The following is a 19,837-nucleotide window of genomic DNA, read 5'->3' as shown; positions in this document are numbered from 1 at the left end:
TGAGTTAGCTCTTTGCCACGTGCTCTCGGCTCTCTGGCTTGAGCCCACATTTCCCTGGATTCTACATCTACTCATGGAGAGTACGTCACAGGGTTTGGGGGAGATGTTTTATACTAACCGATATTACTTTGGTACATAAATACTTCTAAAATCTATTTGAGTCTGGCTGACTAATTTGTTTTAATGATAATCATGGTGGGAAGAACATGGGTAGGGGCTCATGAGCTATCCTAGGAGAAAACAAGCCCACAACCCTTCAAATGTGTAGTAGCTACAGTCATCAGTATGAGTGGTAGTAGGGATAGTCACCCCACAGCAAGTACAACCAGATAAACAAGAAACATTTAAAAGTGAATTTAATGTTCCATAAGAAATGATGATCAGGTAGGTGGACTTCAGAAAAACCTTGAAAGACTTACATGAACTGATGCTGAGTGAAGTGAGCAGAACCAGGGAAACATTGTATACAGTAACAGCAATACTGTGCAATGACCAACTTTGATAGACTTAGCTCTTCTCAGTAATGCAATGATCTAAGACAAATCTGAGACTCATGATGGAAAATGCTATCCACATCCAGAAAAAGAACTATGGAGTCTCAATAGAGATCAAAGCATACTATTTTCTCTTTTTTCTTTCTTGTGTTTTTTCCCTTTGGTTCTGATTCTTCTTTCACATGACTAATGTGGAAATATGTTTAATATGATTGTATAGCCTACATCAGACTGCATGTCATCTTAGGGAGGGGAAAGGGGGGGAATTAAGAACTCAAAATTTTATAAAAGTGAATGTTGAAAACTAAAAATAAATAAATAATTTAAATTTTAAAAATTTTTAAAAAGATAAATGAATTTGAGAATTTGGGCTTTCATCAGAGATCACATATCATTTCTAGGAAGTCGAAATAAAAGAGGAAAAATTATTTCACTTTAAACATGTCTACTTCACTCAGATTAGAAATGGATTTAAAGAAACTCAAAAGTGATTAAAACACTGTCATGACTTAGGGATTTCTAAATGACAGATGAAAAGTTCTTTTTGCCCTAATGCAAAATCTCAGCAGGAAGAATATGTCCCACTCCTTCTATGTCTAATTAAGCTGTTAGAGGTTTTGAAAAAGAAGTAATCTTTGGTAGAGGATGCTTTATGTAGAAACAAAAATTATGTAACCAATTCACTTTGCAATTAATTGTTGCCCTAGGGGATCTAAGGAAAGGTTTAGATGTTTGCCATGTTTTAAGGAAGGTAGAAAGCATATCAGAAGATAGATTTAAAGTGTAAATCTGCAAGTTGATAACCAGGACAAATATTCCAAATCTTGATTTATGATGGCGATACTAGTGAAATTTTCAAAAATGAAATTTACTGCTACTGTTTCCTTGATGTTGAAGTGGAAAAAGGCAAGATAAGAAAATAATCCTTTTACTCCTGAGGAACTGGAGAGTAATTTCTCATAGACAAGTTATCTGAATTTTATCCACATAGAAAATCATCTAATGGTAGTAACATGGGTACTTCAGGAACAAGCTTAGAACTGGCAGGAACAGTAGGACCACCCCACCTGGTTGGATCTTTCTGTTGGGACAGTGCTAGGCCCGATGCACTGCTGTGGAAACAAACCACAGGCTCAAAATCAATCTCAAGATCACATAATTCTAAACATACTCAGAAAGGAGCTTGAAACAACTAATTGTGTTGGGAAGGGGGGTGGGAGTGGGCAGTGTAAAGGAGGAGTTGAGTGCAGCAGAGGAATGAGTGTAGGGATGAAAAAACTTTCCTTAAGCATTTCCTCAGTGGCCAAGCCTCGAGTGAAGCCCTGGGGATACAGAGAGAAAAAGCTTTGTGGTTGCTCTGGAAGAGATCACCCTCCAATCTGGAGGAGCAAGGAGGATGGCCAGGCCCCGACACATCAAAGGTGGGGCTCTCCCATAGGGCAGGGAGTGTGGAAGGGGGCAGCCTGCCACCACCGAGCAGGTGGAAAAGAGGCTGAGGGGACAATCCCAGGGAAGGACCCAGTGAGAGGAAAAGGAGAAGGGGGTGCATGGAAAGGAAGCCTGAAGGTGGGCTCTAGGGGGAGTATCAGTGATCGAGTCCATCTGGGTCTCAAGTCCGGTTGGCCTGGAGCAAAAAGCACAAAGGACTGAGAGGCAGAAGAGATTCCAGAGACCTGAGAGTTGAAACTCCTCATTTTACAGCTGAGGAAACTGACCCAGAGAGGGAAAGTGATGGAGAGAAAAGAGGAATGTCAACGGGCTCAATAGAATCACGAATGGGTAAGAGACAGGCCAGAAGTACCGTGGTGGCCTGAAATTCACAGCTCCTTATGAAGCTCAAGCATGACAGCCAATGAGAAACTTTGAAACAATTTTATTTATTCTTATATTTTTTGGTAGGATGGGGAAAACTTTTTCTTGTAACAAGGACAGCACACACACACACACACACACACACACAGATGCACACAGACACACACAAACATATACACAGACACACACACAGACATACACAGACACACATAGACACACACAAAGACACACAAACAGACATAGACACAGACATAGACATAGACACATCCCAGCCCTGGTCACTACCATGAATGTTACTAAGTTGGTTATGATTATGATGGAAGCTTTAAGGAGAGGGAAACATCCCGGCAGAGGAGGGACAGATTCTGAGGGCAGAGTGAGACATGTTTTCTTAGACATGGCTGATTTGGGAATTTGGCTTGCTTGACTACAACATGTTTGCAACAGTTTTTTTTTTCTTTCTTTCTCAATACAGGGTGGTGCGGGAGGGAAAGAAGGAAGACTTTCATTCATTAAAAAAATTTTTAATTAAAAAAAAATAGAAGGTAGGGGAGCCTCAGGGCTACTCACTCCTCTCTCTAAGAAATAATGAGACATGGGGCTGAACCTGCAGCAATATATTTCACTTTTTCTAAACTCTACTGTGTTCCAGGCACACCAAGTGTCTAGGTAGGAAGCACAGTGGTTAAAGCGATGGGCCTGGAGTCAGGGAGACTTGAGCTCAAATCTGACCTCAGACACTCAGTAGCTGTGTGACTCTAAGGAAGTCACTTAACCTCCTTCTGCCAACTCTAAAATGTTAATAATAGCACCTACCTCCTGGGGTTGTTGTCTCAAATGGGATATTTGTAAAGAACTTAGCGCAGTGTCTGGCACACAGCAGGCATGTAATAAATGTTTGCTGTCCTTCCTAGGGACATCTCTAGGTAACAGTGGAAAAGGAGATGTTCAGGGAAGGGGCTTGCCATTAACCTCAGCAGAAGAAAGGATTCTTTGTTTTGCTTTATTTGTTTTATGGGTAAGAGGGTGAGGAAATGCTCCCAAATCTTAGCCAGGAAATAGCCACTATACCCATTGCTGCAAGATGGGTACCATGGGGAACGTATGCTAATTCTAAAACCATTCCAACCTCTAACAATCCCTTTTGAATTCGTTGCTCTTCTAGTAAGCAAAAGCAACAAATTTGTTTAACTGCATGTCACCATCTTAGCACATAGTCAAGGGTGGGCAAACAGTTCAAGACCACTGCCTGTTTTTGGCCATGAGGTAAGACTGTTTTTTACATTTTACAATAAAGTTTTATTATATTTAACACTGTAAACCACCAGGGGGCAGGTGTGATTTGGCCCAGGGCTCTGGTGTGCAGATCCCCCCACATAAAAGCCTGAGGTGTACAGCAGCCAAGGGCCAAGAGGTAATAAGTGACCTTTCTTTACAGGTGTGTTGACAAGCCATTTTTAGAGAATGTTATTGTTCTTTTGATGTCTAGGTCACCTCGGTTTGGTGACTTTTAAAAATGTTGACCATAGAGTAATTCTTTTTGGTGAACTAGATGTATCTGGTGCGCCAAATAAATACCTCTCATCCTACATCCTCATGGCCAGCTGTTATCCGATGTTGTAAAAATAAAGGTATGATGTTAACGCATGGCTCCCTTTGGCTTTGCTGGATCTGTGACCTAACGGGGATGCACACTCCCCACAAACTAGGCTCCTCTTCACCCTTTCTCATCCTCTCAATTCTCTTCCATATCCTTCCACAGAATCTCCCTCAAGACCCACTGAACAACCTTCAGGGAAGGTCTTGGCTCTTGGTACTAATGCCCAACAACTGTTTTCCTTCCTATTCTGTGACCAGCCCATCTCCTTTGCTGCTTATACTCATTCGTGAGGACACCTTTTACAAAGCTGCTTCCCTGCCCCCCACTCCCCAAGTCATGAGTTTTTAAAAAAATATCAATTCAAAGGCAAGATGAGCAGAACCTCCATGGCATTGTTTCAGATTGCTTTTTTTTTTTTTATTAATACACTTTACATTAGACTTGAAATCTGCAGTTCCTGAACATACCAGTTTTAGAGTCTTCTGCAGTTTTAAGTCACGTCTAAAGAGGTACCTTTAAGTGAATGAATGATGCATTCTATACTTATTGAAAATATAATACAGCAGTGAAATGGATTATTTAAATATAATTTATACACATACTGATTATGAAAATAGATCTCTTTCAATACAATATTCTACTTCTCTGTCTTAATAAAAAATGATAAAGCAAAGAAAATAATTCATTTCTGAAGTTGCTTTCCCTCAACTACAGAGGTCCGGATCTCCTCTCCTTATGCACACACTCTTTATCGTTAAGGAAAGCTTTGCATATGTAGAAAAGACTAGACAACATAAATATTGAACCCATGTCCTTCCTCCTAAAGGAGGCAAACATGTTGAATAGGAGTCTTTCCTTCTGAGCCTTGAGAACGGGCCCTTTGCCCAGTCTTGGGAGAGCTAAAATTGGGACATGAAGTCACTTGCAAACAGGATGGGTCAGATCTTTGCCAAGGAGAGCCACAGGTGCAGACTGATTGGCGTCACATCTGGGATCAGCCAGCTGCCAATTTGGGAGGAGGTGATCAGAGCGTCAGTTTCAATCCTTGAGTCCCCATTATAAAGTCTGAACTGCAATTACACTGTGTTGATTCCCAAGAACATAATTCTCACCTATTCATTTCCGTTTCCCAACACTCATTGCAATGGATTTGGATTTGATTCACCACTCCTGAGTGGCGATTGTCTACACTGACCAGCACCTGCAGTTAATGACTATTGCTGGTGCACTTTTTTTTTGGTTATACAAGCATCTTTGCGTGCTTGACTGTATGAGATAACCGGGCCTGTGCAAATCAATTAACTGTCTGCTTTGGGGATGAGGTGAACCTACTTGGAGCAAAAATCCTTTTCAACCAGGAATATGCGATTAAGTTGGAGCTACAGCTAATCCCCCGCTCTGAGAGTGAAAACATCCTTCTTTCTGCATTTTAAGCTAGTTTACTAGAAGCTCAGTTCTGGCACATTTTAAAAGATGTCTACCCCATCCCACCACCTGAATTCAAAGATATATAATGAAGTCCCCACCACCACTGCCCCTGCCATCCCTGCCTCAGTTAGAACTGAGAATTTCTTTAGTTTAGCTGTTGTGTTGCTCGAAAAAAAATAAACATTATGAAAATGTACCTGAAAAGAGAGGCTTGGGGAGCTCTGCTCCACCACATTCATATATTCTGAGAATTTATACAGGCAATTAAAGTAACAGTAGCAACCCTAAAGCTATCTGGAACCTCCATAACTTTTTCCCCCATTGCACAAACTTTTAACAGTTTAAATATCCATATTGCATCTAGAGATTCAATAAATAATTGCATATGTTGTGCTTTTCATAAATTAAAACCCTCAACGAATTTCAAACCAAGATGGTGTTTCCATAACATGCCTATTTAAAAGCAAATCTACTATTATATACTATTCCTGACTATAAGGCCAGGCACAGTCTCCCAGCCCATTCGAAAGGCAGCAATGTAATCTAAGTTTCATTCAGCTATTAAGTAAATGCTTCCTCTTTACAACTTGAGGAAAAAAAGTCAGATTGTTTTTTCCTTAGGCACTACTGAGAATATACGTTATTGTCTAATTCTTTTACAGTGTTATATCTTCTAGACTACTGAGTAGGTGGAGAAAGATGTGTCACAAGGAAAACATTTCGGGACAAGTCACCCAGCCTCTGGCCCCTCAAAGGGCACCTCATCTGACGCTCTGGGACATATGCAATGGGGTCAGCATCTCTTCAAAGATGGCTCCCTTGACATTGGAGCCTCTCAAGTTGGCTTCTTGGAGATCACAGCCCGAAAGATCACAATTCTACAAGGTAACAACAAAACCCAGTGAAAATCTGAAGAAAATAGATGAAACTTTAGTTGTTATTATTTCAATTATCACCAAAAAGAGAACAGCTTCCATATCATAGCTTTACAAAACCCTATGATATAGGTCAGACCAGTATCATTATCCTCATTTCACAAATACACACAGAGGCAGGCAATCCAGGGGATTAATGACTTGTCCAAGGTAACAAAGTATATGCCCAAACTAGGACTTGCAGACCACTTTCCTGTTCACTCCATTATCTTCTCCATGTTCTGGGAAGCAAATGCCAACTCAAATGGAAGATGCCCACCCCCAACCCCCCAGAGCCAAGTTATTCTTCGGACTTGACTTCTACCCAAGGAATATGAACTTCGGATTGTGGTTCCTGGTCCACTCTGCCTGAAGCTTTGGTTGTTTATCATAGGAACCCACAATGGTGAAAGAGAAAGGATTTGGTGGTGGTGATGGTTGGTGTGCTTTAAAACAAAATGATAACAAACTCTTCTAATTACAAACCCCTAAACAATTTTTTTGACCATGATTAGTCTCAAACAATCAGGGAAAATCAATGTTTTTGTATGTATAAAGTAACATGAGATTAAAAAGGAAATTCATTCTATTGAAAAGATGTCATTTTTTTTTCCCCATCCAAGTTCGTGGACCTCAGGTTAAGAACCTCTGATACTGTAAAGGAAGGCATGCCAGTGGCTGCCAACCTATGACCAGCCAGGTCAGTTTTCAAGATCAAATGACTGTGGGATTCCAGCTTTGTGGACATTTACATGGCAAGGGCCCAAGATGCCTAATGAGCTTAGGGTGGCAGGAGACAGGGGTTCTACATTCCTGAAAAACAGAAATTTAAAATAAAAATTGGAGGCCTCTGTCACAACTAGAACCTATCAGTGCACCCAGGCCTCTTTTCAAACTTTGCATGATCTACTGTCCACCAAAATTAACAAACTAAAATCTTCCATCTGGTAAGTTTTTAGATCCCAGGGACTCTCATGGTCAAACTAAGCTTAGCAGGCAGTACCTCTCTACGTCTGTCCAAGTCAGGCCTGGTAACCCTGGGCTCGTATCCATAGTCACTGAGTCTTGGGGGTTAGACTCCTGTCAGCTTAACATATAAAGGGAGAAACCACATGCTAGATGTTTTAAGATGGCTGATTAAAGGTAAAGAGTGTCAGTGTGGCATTGGAGTCGAGTCTGGATATGAAAATGAAGTTAAACACAGATGTCACTGAAACATCTTACGTTAGCTTAAAGAATCTGGTCCTGTTGTAGAAATAAACTTAAGAAAATCAAAAGACTTTGGAATGCTATAGCTCCTGTTCAGGTCAGATGTGTGAAGTCCTCAGGAAAAACAGGAAAAAGAATGAAACACTTTCAAATTAGTAAAATTTTATATACACACACAAATACATATATGTAAACACATATACATAGGTATTTACAGTTACATCTACATAAATATCCCAGAACTAATATCTGCTTTGTAAAACATGTTTTTAAAAAGTAAGGATTTGCTTCTCCCACTTCTCCACAGAGGTGTAGGACCACAGGGGTACAGGAACGAATATAATGTCAGAATGATTCAACAAATGGGGCAATTTTGTTGAAATTTTTTCCTTTTTTTCCTTTGCTATGTGGGATGTCTCTGTGGGAGGGGAGAAGGGAAAGGACATAATGGGAAACGTAGGTGATATAAAACAAACAACATTTTTTTTTATTTAAAAAAAAAAACAAAAAAACCCACAATTGAAATGAAAATTTTCTTTCTAGTTATGACAGCAAATCACTTGAGGCTACATACCACCCAACTCTTGTTCAACAGCTGGACACCAAAACATCGATGGCCAACTCACCTCTAAATCTGTCCCTGCTAGAGTTGCTCCTCGAAGGTTACAATTCTTTAATTTTGCATTTTTTAATGTAGCAACTCGAAGGTTGATCCCTGTCATCTGACTTCCTTCCATATCCACGCCTTTCAAATTAGCACCTAAAGAGAGGGATGATATTTTGAGAATGGTTTCTACTGACACTGGACTCCCACCTCCCACAACCACACAGCGATTAGCTAATTTATAAATGGGAGGGGGCAAGAAAATAGAAACCTTTCTACAAATTAAAGCAGAATTTTAGTAAATGCAACTAATTTTCTAAGTATGAAAGACCCAACTTAATAGTCTTAAGCAATCAGGTAAAATCAATGTTTTTATGTGTAAAAAATAAAATACATGAGATTACAAAGGACACTATTTCGTTAACATTCTAGATTAAAGTGACAGATAAGTTCCAATTTTTTGAACTACTGGAGCAAACGTGAAAACATCTAATCTGAATAACAAATTAAAAAAAAAATCTTTCTGAAGGTTTGTCAGCTTGGAACATAAAATAAACAGTACGTTTGTCAATTAGACCTAAATGATCACTTTTGTAATATAATTGTGATACACTTCCTCTTACTCAGGACTTTCAGGGGCGATTACTTTTATGTAGAGACATACAGAAACAGTCACTTGTTCATCAACAAAGAAGATTCTTTTCTTATGGAAAAGTATGAAGTTTTGTTTTTTTAAATGGAAGCTCCCCAAAACTAAAACCTTGCTGAATAGAGTTCCTCCCTGATGATGAGCATTAGTGGCAAGGAGGGAGGAAAGAAACACTGATTATGTGCTTAGTCCTTAAGCACCTACTACGTGCCAAGCATGTGCTAAGCACTTTAAAGTAATTATCTCATTTGTTCCTCCTACAAACCTTGGGAGGGAAGAGCTATTATTATCCTCATTTTACAGATGAGGAAACTGAGGCAAACAGAAGTGAGGGACTTTCCCAGGGTCACACAGCTAGGAAGTTTCTGAGTCTGAATCTGAACTCAGATCTTCCTGCCTCCAGGCCCAGGGCTCTATCCAGTGAGCCACCTAGCTGCACGTATGCACATGTATGACAGGTGTGAATACGATGAACTCTTTTCATTCCCTTAATGTCACTGTTAGTGACAGTGGCTTCCCCAGGAAAGGCCCAGGATCCTCCACTGTGCTGAGAGGATTTCGAAATGAAATCTCACCTTCCAAGTTGGCTTTAAGGCCTGACGGATCCTCAAAGTTACATAACTTCAGAGAGGCCCCTTCTGCATTAGAACAAAGCATTTTCACCCCCTGGAGGTTCGCACACTGTCAAAAGAAGGGAAAATGCCCATATTATAGGGAGACCGTAGGAGAAGAAAAACAATTTCCACTAAAAGTCAACAGAACACACTTGGCCAACAGGGCCCTTCCGGTACGCAAATGCTTTCCTTACAATCACTTCTTCACTTGGGTAGAATAAGCATCGTCAGAATGGGCCCTTTCCAGGCTTGGTGCCTAAGGGACCGAGACATTCAAGAACCTGCCCAAAGGCCCACCCATAAGGGACTGAACCAGCACTCGAAGCCCTGTGTATGAGAAGCAAGTATTCTTTCCACTTGGCCCACACTGACTTGGATGCAATGAGAACAGAGGACATTAGTTCTGTTCTCCAAGTAATAAACACTTATATTCAAACTAGTCAGCATTGAGGAGGTTAGTAAATTAGTAAAGAATGCACTCTTGATATCAAAAATGGGGTCTCAGACAAACAAAGCCATGAAACGTGGCCAAGTTTTGTATCTAGTAGTGGGTCATTCACAATCTGTGAGCGCAGAGGAGATGCCTGGATTTACTGATACTGATCAGTATTGTTCAGCACCAATAAAATGGGCGTGGAATTCCAAGAGCTTGTGATCATCCCTGATTTTAGAAAAGTCTATTAATTAACCCAATGCCAGCAGAGTCCTCTCCTGCCCTCCACTGCTGACCAGATGCTAGTACAAGTCCTTCTGCAACGATGACTACTATAGGATATTTTCAAAATGTGAACTCACAGAATCACAGCATGACTTTAGCAAATATGACCTTTTCCGTACAGACAGAGGAGAAAGTAAGAACACTTCAAACCTAGAAGGCCTGGAATTTAAGAATGAAACACATTTTTGCATCAATGAGCCTGGCAGCCTGGTGTCATTCATTGTATAATGACAGCCAGCTCAGAGTTTTGTAAGATGTTGGACTTGGGATATCGGCATCTCCAGCTGAATATCCCAGCATCGGCTTAAACTCAACACTTCAAAACAGAACCCAACCTGAGTTGGGCTTCCAATCCAAACTTTTTCTTTTTTCCTTTCCTTTCCCACCTCACCCCATCTCAATATCTCAGTTCACTGGAAATGGGTGAACTTCCTACTTCACCAAGAAGACTGAAGGCATCTACCATAAGCTACCTCAGTCCCTCCTCAGAATTTCTCAGTGTTTTAATAATACAAGCTTCCCTCCCACCCTCTTGCTGCAGAAGACATCTCCCAACTCTTCCCTAAGGCTAACTGCTACAGCTGTACCCATGATCTCCTTTCCAAACTCCTCCAAAAAGTACCGCCCCCATCATACATGCTTAATCTCCTCTCCCACTGGCACCTTCCCAGCCACCTACAAACACACTGAAGTCTCCCTGATCTTCCCCTAAATTCTTCCCTTAATATATCACACATTTCTTTCTTACCCTTCATTGCTAAAATTCTTAGAAAGCAGTCTAGGTCCGATGACTGCAATGCCTCATAAGCCATTCTCTTCACAACCTGGTACCACATGACCTTGCCAGCATTAGCTCACGCCGTTCTGTCATGTACATTCTTTCCCCAGAAGCCTCCACTCTGGTCATCGTTCTCACTTCCCCCTCCCAGACCCCACCTCCCAATATAATCTCAGTCAGTCCCTGGGTCCTCCAGTACTTGATGAGCGACCTTTTGCCTTAGTTTGCTGTGAACCAAGCCTCTTAGCCATCTCTGAACATCTTTGCTTCCTTTCAGCCCCTCCCCCATTAGATGCTAAGCTCTAGGGGGCAGGGAACATCTTACTTGCTTTTATTTATGTTCACGTATATAAACACACACACACACACACACACACACACCGATCCACCCTCAAAATGCTGACCATGAATTATCTCCAAAGTTTTTTTTTCCAATTCTGCCCTTCTATTAACCATAAAAACGGACAGCCTGGTAAAGGACATGATAATGTGGCAAGTACGCCCAATTTCCACTATTTTGCCTCACTAGTTAAAAGTTGCCAAATTTGTGAGGTGTGTGTTTAGCACAGGTACCAATCAAAGTAACAAATCAGCAGCTTTCACTAGAGCAAGTCTTATAAGTCTTTCCTTCATAGAAAAATCAAACATGATGGATGTGATGGGTGTGATCACCTCCTGGAGCTCAGCTACTACTTCATTTCTGTCTTCATCTCTCTAGTGCCTGATAACATAGAGGGCACTTAATGAATGCTTACTGACTGATGGATTTCTAATCGCTGGTCTTCAGATCTGACACAATAACAAGTTAACAAGGATTTATAAAGCATCTACTATATGCCAGGCACTGTGCAAAACACCAAAAATACAATAAAAGACACAAAACAGATATTGCTCTCCAAGAGTGCACAGTCTAATGGGAGAGCCAATGTATAAATGATCATGGACCCAAAAGCCGTATCTAGGAGATCCTGGAGATAATTTTGGGGGGAGGGCACTAAGAGGGAGGCCTGGGAAAGGCCTCCTGCAAAGTCTTGAAGGAAGCCAGGGAAGCTGGGAGGGAGAGATGAGGAGAGAGCGCTCCCTGCCTGGGGGACAGACAGTGAGTACATCCCAGATCCCAGTTTTACTGAGTGAAATTGTTCTTACATCAAGCACTGATCCGGACAGATCGGCTCGTTCTAGATTTGCACAGCAGAGGTTAGCATGTGCCAGGTTGCAGCGACTTAAATTGGCCATTTTGAAGTTTATGTATCGAAGGTCCAAACGAGAAAGATCAGCACCACTGAAGTTTAGACCCTAAAAGAAACAACAAATTGAACTGTCAAGAGTCAAAGTGATCATTCCACTTAATTCCATTTGGAAGCCACTGGTATGTCTGACAGACACCGTGCCATGCTGATTCTGAGGAGGACAAAGGGTGCAGTTTAGAAACTACTACAGAAAGTAGTCACTCCAATAAAATGGCAACATATTACGACAACAACTGCCTCTTCGATGGTCTTAAATAAGAATAAAGGCTTTTAAGTTAAAATAGGAATAGGTTTAAAGTATTTTGTCAATTCAGCAAATGGCAAAGGTTTGTAACAAAAAAGAACCTTTTGTGTTTGCTCCAACCAATGTTATATAATAAAAAAGGACCAGTTGTACAATACGGCAAGCCAAGCCACCTTAGCCAATCATTGGGGAGCTGCTCTTCACTGGTGTGTTTTACACTGATGAGGAAACTGCATTATTTAGTAATTCAAGCATTTTTGTAAAAAGAAAACAAAAGGTAATTGCTGTTTAGGATTAAAATGCTGATATGTTTAAGATTTTAAACCTGTGTTCAAAAGGAAATTAAACAAAATGAAAGGAAAAACAATACACAAGGTTTAGTACAACTGTTTTCTAAAACATTCTGTCGAATGACCGATAATGTTGCTAATTGGAGCAAATGGATGATGGAAAAAGACTGCCTTGAATACCTGGCAACGCAATTCTGACTTGGTTGGCGTAGCTAGCAGAAACCGAACAAACTCCTTTCGAGAGATTGGAGAATGGTCTTCTGGTGGTTGGGAATTCTTTAGAAAGAAAACAGGAATATGTCAGTCTTTTTGAGCTAGCTATGATACTACAATGGTGCTCTAAATTCTAATATATTATAAGTAAATATTAAAAAGTACCTTTATTGCCACTTCAAGGTGTTCAATCAATGAGTCAATACCAAAAAATCTGGCTTCTTCTAACACACCTGCCAATGCAATGGCCAAAAAAAAAAAAGTAGCAGTCTCCAATTATCTTTGATCCTTCATCATTTAATGCAGGGTTTGTTAAAGGACATAGCGTCTAGGAAGCAGATTACTATTCAACATGGAAGAGAAATTAGTAATGGCATATCCCCAAAATGAAATATTCACAAAGAGAATGAACCTTTCAAACAGTTTTTACTTTGTATGAGGAAAAAAATGAAGCTAACTGATCACTCGACTGGATTTAAATAAATATATATTTTGAACATATTTCTGATCATTTCTGTAATTATTAAGCTAGAGGAAAGAAATCCTCATTAACAAATGAGGGCACAATTATGTTAATTGTTTGACTGGGATTCTAAGAAAAACATTCAATCACATAAAATCCTAAAACTCCATTAACCTTCAAAATTGAACAGAGATAAATAAGGTTTATAAAAAGTTTCTCCCCCACTTCTTACACATTTTTGAGATGATGGGAAAAAGGATTTGGACTGTGATGGCTCTCAGAATGGTCAAATGCATGGCGCTTTATCATATGCTTTTCTTAAATTGATAGAGATTATCTGAATCTCTGAAATGATTTGGGGGGCTTATTTCCTTATTTAACAAGCCCTTGTCATAGCATGGAAACAAAACATACAGTAGCTGAATCAGTCAGTACTGTATAGGTCTCTTCCCTTATCCACTTCCCATGACAAGGAGGCCCTTCTCCCTGCCAAGTCAAATGCCTGGATGTGCATCCGTGACCCCAGAGCATTCTGTCTCCAGCAGATTTTCCCCCACTATCATCTCTACTTTCCCTAATCTTCAATCTCTGTCAACTGGCTGCCTCCTTGCTGCCTAGAAGGATGCCCATATCTTTTCATCCCCACCAGTTCTTATCCTAAATTTCTCCTCTCTTTTACAGCAAAGCAATCTATAATCTCTACATCCACTTTCTTTCAAACCTCTGTAGTCTGGCAGCTGACCTCCTCATTCATCGGGTCACTCCTGCTATTTACCAGTGATCTGTTAATTGTCAAATCTAATGGGCTTTTTTCGTCCTCATCCTTCTGGATCTTTTTGCCGCCTTTGACACTGCTGATCATCACCCTCTTCTCCTTGACACTATCTTCTCTCTAGGTTTTTGGGACATTGCTCTCCCCTGCTCTCCTTTCAGCCTGCCTAACAGCTGCTCCTCAGTCTCCACTGCTGCATCTTCACCCAGATGATATCCACCAACCCTGGGTCCTCTTCTCTTCTCCCTCTTCACTATTTCACTTAGTGATCTCATCAGCTCCACGGATTCAACGATCACTCTCAGCAGGCGATTCTTAGAGTTACTTATCTGGCCCTCACCTCTTTTCTGACCTCCAGTCTCACATCAGTAACTGTCTTTTGGACACCTCCACTGGACATCTTAAAGATATCTTAAATTCAACCAGTCCCAAACTAAAGTCATTATCTTTCCTTTCAAACCCTCCCCTCTTTTTAACTTCCAGCCTTTCAAAGGCACCATCATCCTCTCATGCTTGCAACCTCAGGGTCACTCAACTCCTCCCTCTCTCACTCCCCACATCCAAACTGTAGCCAACTTGTCCATTTTCACCTTTGCCCCATCTCTTGTATAGCCCCCCTTTTCTCCTCTGACACTTCCAGTCCCTGGTGCAGGCCCTCATCACCTCACACCTGGATCAGTGAGACAGTCTTCTGGTATGTCTGGTACGTCTCTCTGCTTCAAGTGTTTCCTACACCAGGTCATCTTCCACTCAGCCACCAAAGATATCTTCCTAAAACAGAGGTCTGACATGTTCTCTTCCTTTCTCAAGTCAGTAAGTAAACAAAGCTTATCAAGTGCCAGCTCTGTGCTAAGTGCTAAGAAGACAAAGAAAGGTTAAAGACAGCTTGTGCTCGAGGGGCTCACAATCTAATGAGGGAGACAACATGCAAACAGCTATGTATAAGCAAGTTATGTGCAGGATAGAGAGCATCTCATTTGAGGAATAGCAAGGAAGCCCATGTCAATATACTGCAGAGTATGTGGAAAGGGGTGCATGTTGGGGGGCAGCTTACAAAAGGCTTTATATGATCCTGGAGGCAATAGGAAGCCACTGGAGCTTACTGAAGAGGAGTGTGGCATGTGACATCTTCCTACACTTCAGAGACAGCCAACTGAAGGATGCACTGGAGTGGGGAGAGACTTATGGCAGGCAGACCCAGCAGCAGCTACTGCTGTAGTCCAGGCATGACGGAATAAGGGTGCGCACCAGGGTAGGGTCCAAGGAGAGAAAGGAGTATAAGGAGAGAGAGTTACAAAGGTCAAATCAAAGGGCCCAAGTCATAGATTGGACGTGGGGGATGAGAGGAGGAGGCAAGGATGATGTTGAGGCTTTGAAGCTGGGTGACTGGGAAGACAGTGGTGCCCTCCACATTAATAAAGAAGTGAGGAAGAGTGTGGGGTTTAGGGATGTGGATAATGAGTACAGTGTGAGACGTCTGTGGATCATCTGCTTTGAGATGTCCAGCAGGCAGCTGGAGATGTGAGAGCGGAGGTCAGCAGAGGGGTTACGGCTGGATACGGAGGTTCAAGGACCATCAGAACAGAGATGGTAATTGAATTTTTGGGAACTAATGAGCTCACCAGGTGAAAAAGTATATAGCAAGAAGAAAAAGAGGCCCTGGATAGAGCCCTGTGAGTGACAGAGCTACCAGGCATGACCTAGAGGAAGAACCACTGAAGCAGGAGCAGTCAGACAGGTAGGAGAACCAGCAGAGCATACTAAGTAGCGTGAAAACCTAAAGAGTGCAGAGCATTCAGGAGAAGAGGGCAACTGACAGAGCCAAAGGCCCAAAGAGGTCAAGAAAGATGAAGATTGAGAAAAGGCCATTAGATTGAGATTCCTATTAAATCCTCAGGGGCAAATATAAAGTCCTCTTTTGGGCCTTTAAAACCCATCCCAACCAGGTCCTTCCCTACCTTTCCAGGCTTCTTAAATGTTCCTCCCCTCCATAAACATCTAGCAACACCAAGTGTCTGATAGTTCCCTGGGAACAAGAGCATAGGCAGGCCCCCACACCTGGAATGTTCTCTCACTTCAGCCAGCTGGCTTCCTTCAAGATTCGGTTCCAATCCCTCCTTCCCTCTGAGATGACATCTCCAGTTGTCCTGATCCATATCTGGCCACTGGACCCAGATGGCTCCGGAGGAGAAAGTGAGGCTGGTGACCTTGCGCAGCCCTCCCTCACTGAAATCCACTTCACTTGCATGTCATGGCATCACTTCCCTGATGCCGTGGTCCTCTTCGAGAGCAAAGGACAAACAACAACCACCTTCCATTTACACTGATTACAGCTAGTAGAATTGTTTGTATGTTTCCTCCCTTATAACATATGACCTCCTTGAGGGCAGGGACAGTGCTTTTTTGCCTCTCGGTATCCTGAGTGTTTTGCACAGGGCCTTACAACAGTCAGTGCCAAATAAATGCTTGTTGACTTGATCTGCCAGTGATATTTTTTTCTGAAGGACTGTCAGGCTGCAGACTATTTTCCTGTTTATACTAATTGGACCTATCAGGAGAGGAGAATATGGTAGATAAATACTTCTGTACCTTGTTTTATACAACAGAGATGTTCACGAAGCCTTATTTGGAAACAGAACCATATATGACCACTTGCTAATTTATCTTTTGTTTAAATGAGGGAGAATAATCACTGGGCTAGTAGCAAGGTGATGAAAATTAGAGGGCTCCAGTGACTGCAAAGTCATAGCAGGGCTGGAATGAAGGATGCCTACAAATGAACTCACCTATTTTATCTTGGAAGCTTTAAAGCAGGAGATTATCTAGCCTAACTCCCTTATTTTCAAAGATTAGGAAAATTAAGGCATAGAGGGGTTCAGTGTCTTGTCCAAATTCACATGGGCTCTTTTGTTTGTGATTATTAATATGTTGTTATTAAAATCTTATGACTGTATTTTTGGGAAGAGGTACCTATCAGAAAAAAAAAAAGCAAACCACTTGTAACATTTTCTTCCCCTCAAATGAATAATTGATTTGTTGTTTTTGAATCATGTCTCTCTATGTCACGCAAGCTTGAAGTAGAGCAGGCACTGCTGGGCCCCACTAAGCTGCAGGGGAGCTGCCTGGGCCAGCCTGCCCGCCTCCTCACTCCCAAGGGCTCCCCACACCAGGCTGGACTAAGCAAGGATGCCCAAGAAATTCTAGCCCCTCATCCCACACTCTACTTGCCACCAGCCTCAACCTCAGCCGCCACAGGAGCAGGGACTATAGGCATGGCCACTGGCCCAACAAAATAACTGAGACTGCCACGGTATCTTAAAAGTCTAGGAAGGACTTTACATATACTATCTCATTTGAATAACCCTGTGACGCAGGCACCATATTTTATTATCTCTACTTTACAGATGGGAAAATCAGGTCAGACAGGTTAAGTAGAAGGTAGTGTGATACAGAGGAAGAAACCCTGACTTTGGAAACTGAGGGTTTGGGTCTGAATCCCACTTCTACCACACTACCTCTGAGACCATGGGCAAGCCTCAGTTTTCTCACCTGATGGATGACAGACTGAACCAGACGACTCCTAAGGTTCCTTTTACTCTAAACCAATTATCCTACAACTTGCTCATGTGAGTGACCGTCACATGCAGGATTCAAACTCAATTTGTGACTCTGAGTCTGACTCTAGGCACTCCCCCTCCCATCCTCCAAGCACTTCTTATGGAGGCCAGGGCAATCTTGCATTGCAAGAGCAAGGGGGTCCATTTGGGTAGCAGCAGCATCTTCCAGGGACTGGAGGGCGCTTCAGGCGGGGAAGAAGACAATGTTTTCTTTCTCCTACAACTGTCGATTTTGATTTGGAGAATTAAGTAGGAAGATATGCCATATGATGAAATAGCTTTGTGCTTTTAACTGAAGTTTTGCTAGTAAAAACCAAAAAGTTCCCAAACTTTGTTGGCACGTGACTGAAGAGGAGAAGCCCTATCTTCCCCAAATGGAGCTGCTCCACAATCATAAACTCAATCATGGTTTGTAGCTCTTGGGATAGGCTGTGTCCCACACCTTTCCCTAGTGAGTTGTCTGTTTACTAAAGAACACCATATTTTGACTACTACTGAAGGCTATTTGCATGGGTGTATGCGTGTGTGTGGTTGTTTTAAATGACTCATCTGGGCAGAATCAGGTGCCAAGGGTGAGTTCGCTGAGACAGATTTAGGCTTCATTTCAGAGAAAACTTCCTAACAATTTCAGTTGCTCCAAAGCGGACCAGGCTGACATGGGCAGTAGAAAGCTCCTCCCCCACTGGAAGCTTTCAAGCAAAGGCAGGATGACCGCTTCAGAGTATCTTTAGAGATGGGAGCATTCCTTGCAGGATCCTCATTTTCTAAATAATATCAAGAAATAAATACCTCCCTTCTAGACCCATAGGAAGGTGAGGAGTAGGTTGAAGACAAAAGGTCTTTCTTAGGGAAACGGATTAAGGATGGAAACCAAGCTGAACAAAGAACCTTCTATTGGTGACTTCCTCCCTGGAGCTTCCAGAGCATGTAACACCCCTAGTCCGCCTGCCTCTAACCAGGTTCAGCCCTGGACTTTTTATACTATTTTTCCACCTTCCTTGAGGGCAAGGATTGTGCTTTTCCCCCGAGAGTTTGCATTCCCAGTACTTAGCACACGGTAACGTCCAGCCATCTCTCTCATATCGGTTTCTCTCCCACCCCCAGAAGGGATAGGCCTCCCAAAGGGAAAAGTGCCTTTGGTAAAGGTCTTTTCACTCATTGAGGGGAGTGCTCAAGGAAGGAACTGAGGAGTTCTAGTTGAAGACTAGGTGACTGGGGTTCTGGAATGTTATCCCCAAACTGCATCATGACATATTATGACATTTTCCTGGTTCAATATTCCTACGGCTGTCACTTCAGTTTGCCTTGGGGTAGAGGCATGGGGAGACTATGGCCATTGGGACATTTTTCTCTCTGGGTCGGAAATGCTTGGCTTTAGAATGACTTTAAATGAATAAAAACTGTTTCTGGGAGACATGCCTAAAATGTAGAGAATTGTATTAAAGATTTTTCTTCTATGTAAGTATTATTGGGAAAGAATGTACAAGCAGTTGGTGGATCAGGAGATGCTTCATACAGAAGGTGGTGAAAAGTTCTCAAAAGTTAAATTCTTAAGACAGAGAAAAATCATTCTCATAAGAAAGAAAAGGGTGGGTGTTTGGGATTTGTCTAAAGAGATCGATATGTTTATACAGGAAATTCAATCAGTTTAGATTTTTCAAGTACATGTACAGTAGTACTGCATTACCACTGATGCCCACCTCCCTTGGGAATGCTGTTTTCACCCATAGATTGTAAACTTCTTGAAGGCAGGGACTGCCTTTTTGCTTGTATGTGTATCCTCAGGCATAAAGTAAGCATTTAATAACTGTTTGTAGTCTGGAAAAGATAAGGGGCAGGGGAGGGGAGAGAAGTGTTATTTAAAAAAAAAAAAGAAATCTTTATTCCAAAGGCCAGCTTGTGGAAGAGGGAGGACACATATTTGTTCTTCTTTCCCAGGAGAAATGGGTTTGGGGTGCAGGACAGGAAAAGGGAGTTATAAAATTTCAGCTTAACATAAGCACTTTCCTTGGAGCAAATGTAATGGGTTGCTCTTTGGGAGGTAGTAGATTTTTTTTTAAATTTTATTTATTTATTTAATATATTTAGTTTTCAGCATTGATTTTCACAAAAGTTTGAATTACAAATTTTCTCCCCATTTCTACCCTCCCCCCCACTCCAAGATGGCA

At 41.7% G+C, this 19,837-nt stretch overlaps 1 protein-coding gene across 1 annotated transcript in view; it reads right to left on the bottom strand.

Moving 5' to 3' along the window:
• Positions 1-4,306: 4,306 nt before the first annotated feature.
• The window catches only part of KCTD9 (potassium channel tetramerization domain containing 9), a 38,663-nt gene continuing 23,132 nt past the window's right edge, over positions 4,307-19,837 (bottom strand). The window contains exons 7-12 of the mRNA XM_036750457.1: positions 12,983-13,050; positions 12,785-12,880; positions 11,967-12,116; positions 9,286-9,391; positions 8,084-8,217; positions 4,307-6,212 (exon numbers count right to left, since the gene is read on the bottom strand). Coding sequence (XP_036606352.1) covers positions 6,096-6,212; positions 8,084-8,217; positions 9,286-9,391; positions 11,967-12,116; positions 12,785-12,880; positions 12,983-13,050 — 671 coding nt within the window. The 3' untranslated portion in view covers positions 4,307-6,095. The remainder of the gene's footprint in view (positions 6,213-8,083; positions 8,218-9,285; positions 9,392-11,966; positions 12,117-12,784; positions 12,881-12,982; positions 13,051-19,837) is intronic.

The sequence above is a fragment of the Trichosurus vulpecula genome, chromosome 3 (genome assembly GCF_011100635.1).
Source record: "Trichosurus vulpecula isolate mTriVul1 chromosome 3, mTriVul1.pri, whole genome shotgun sequence".
Lineage (NCBI taxonomy): Eukaryota > Metazoa > Chordata > Mammalia > Diprotodontia > Phalangeridae > Trichosurus > Trichosurus vulpecula.
Note: the sequence above shows the minus strand (reverse complement) of the source record. Positions and strands in the feature narration are given on the sequence as shown.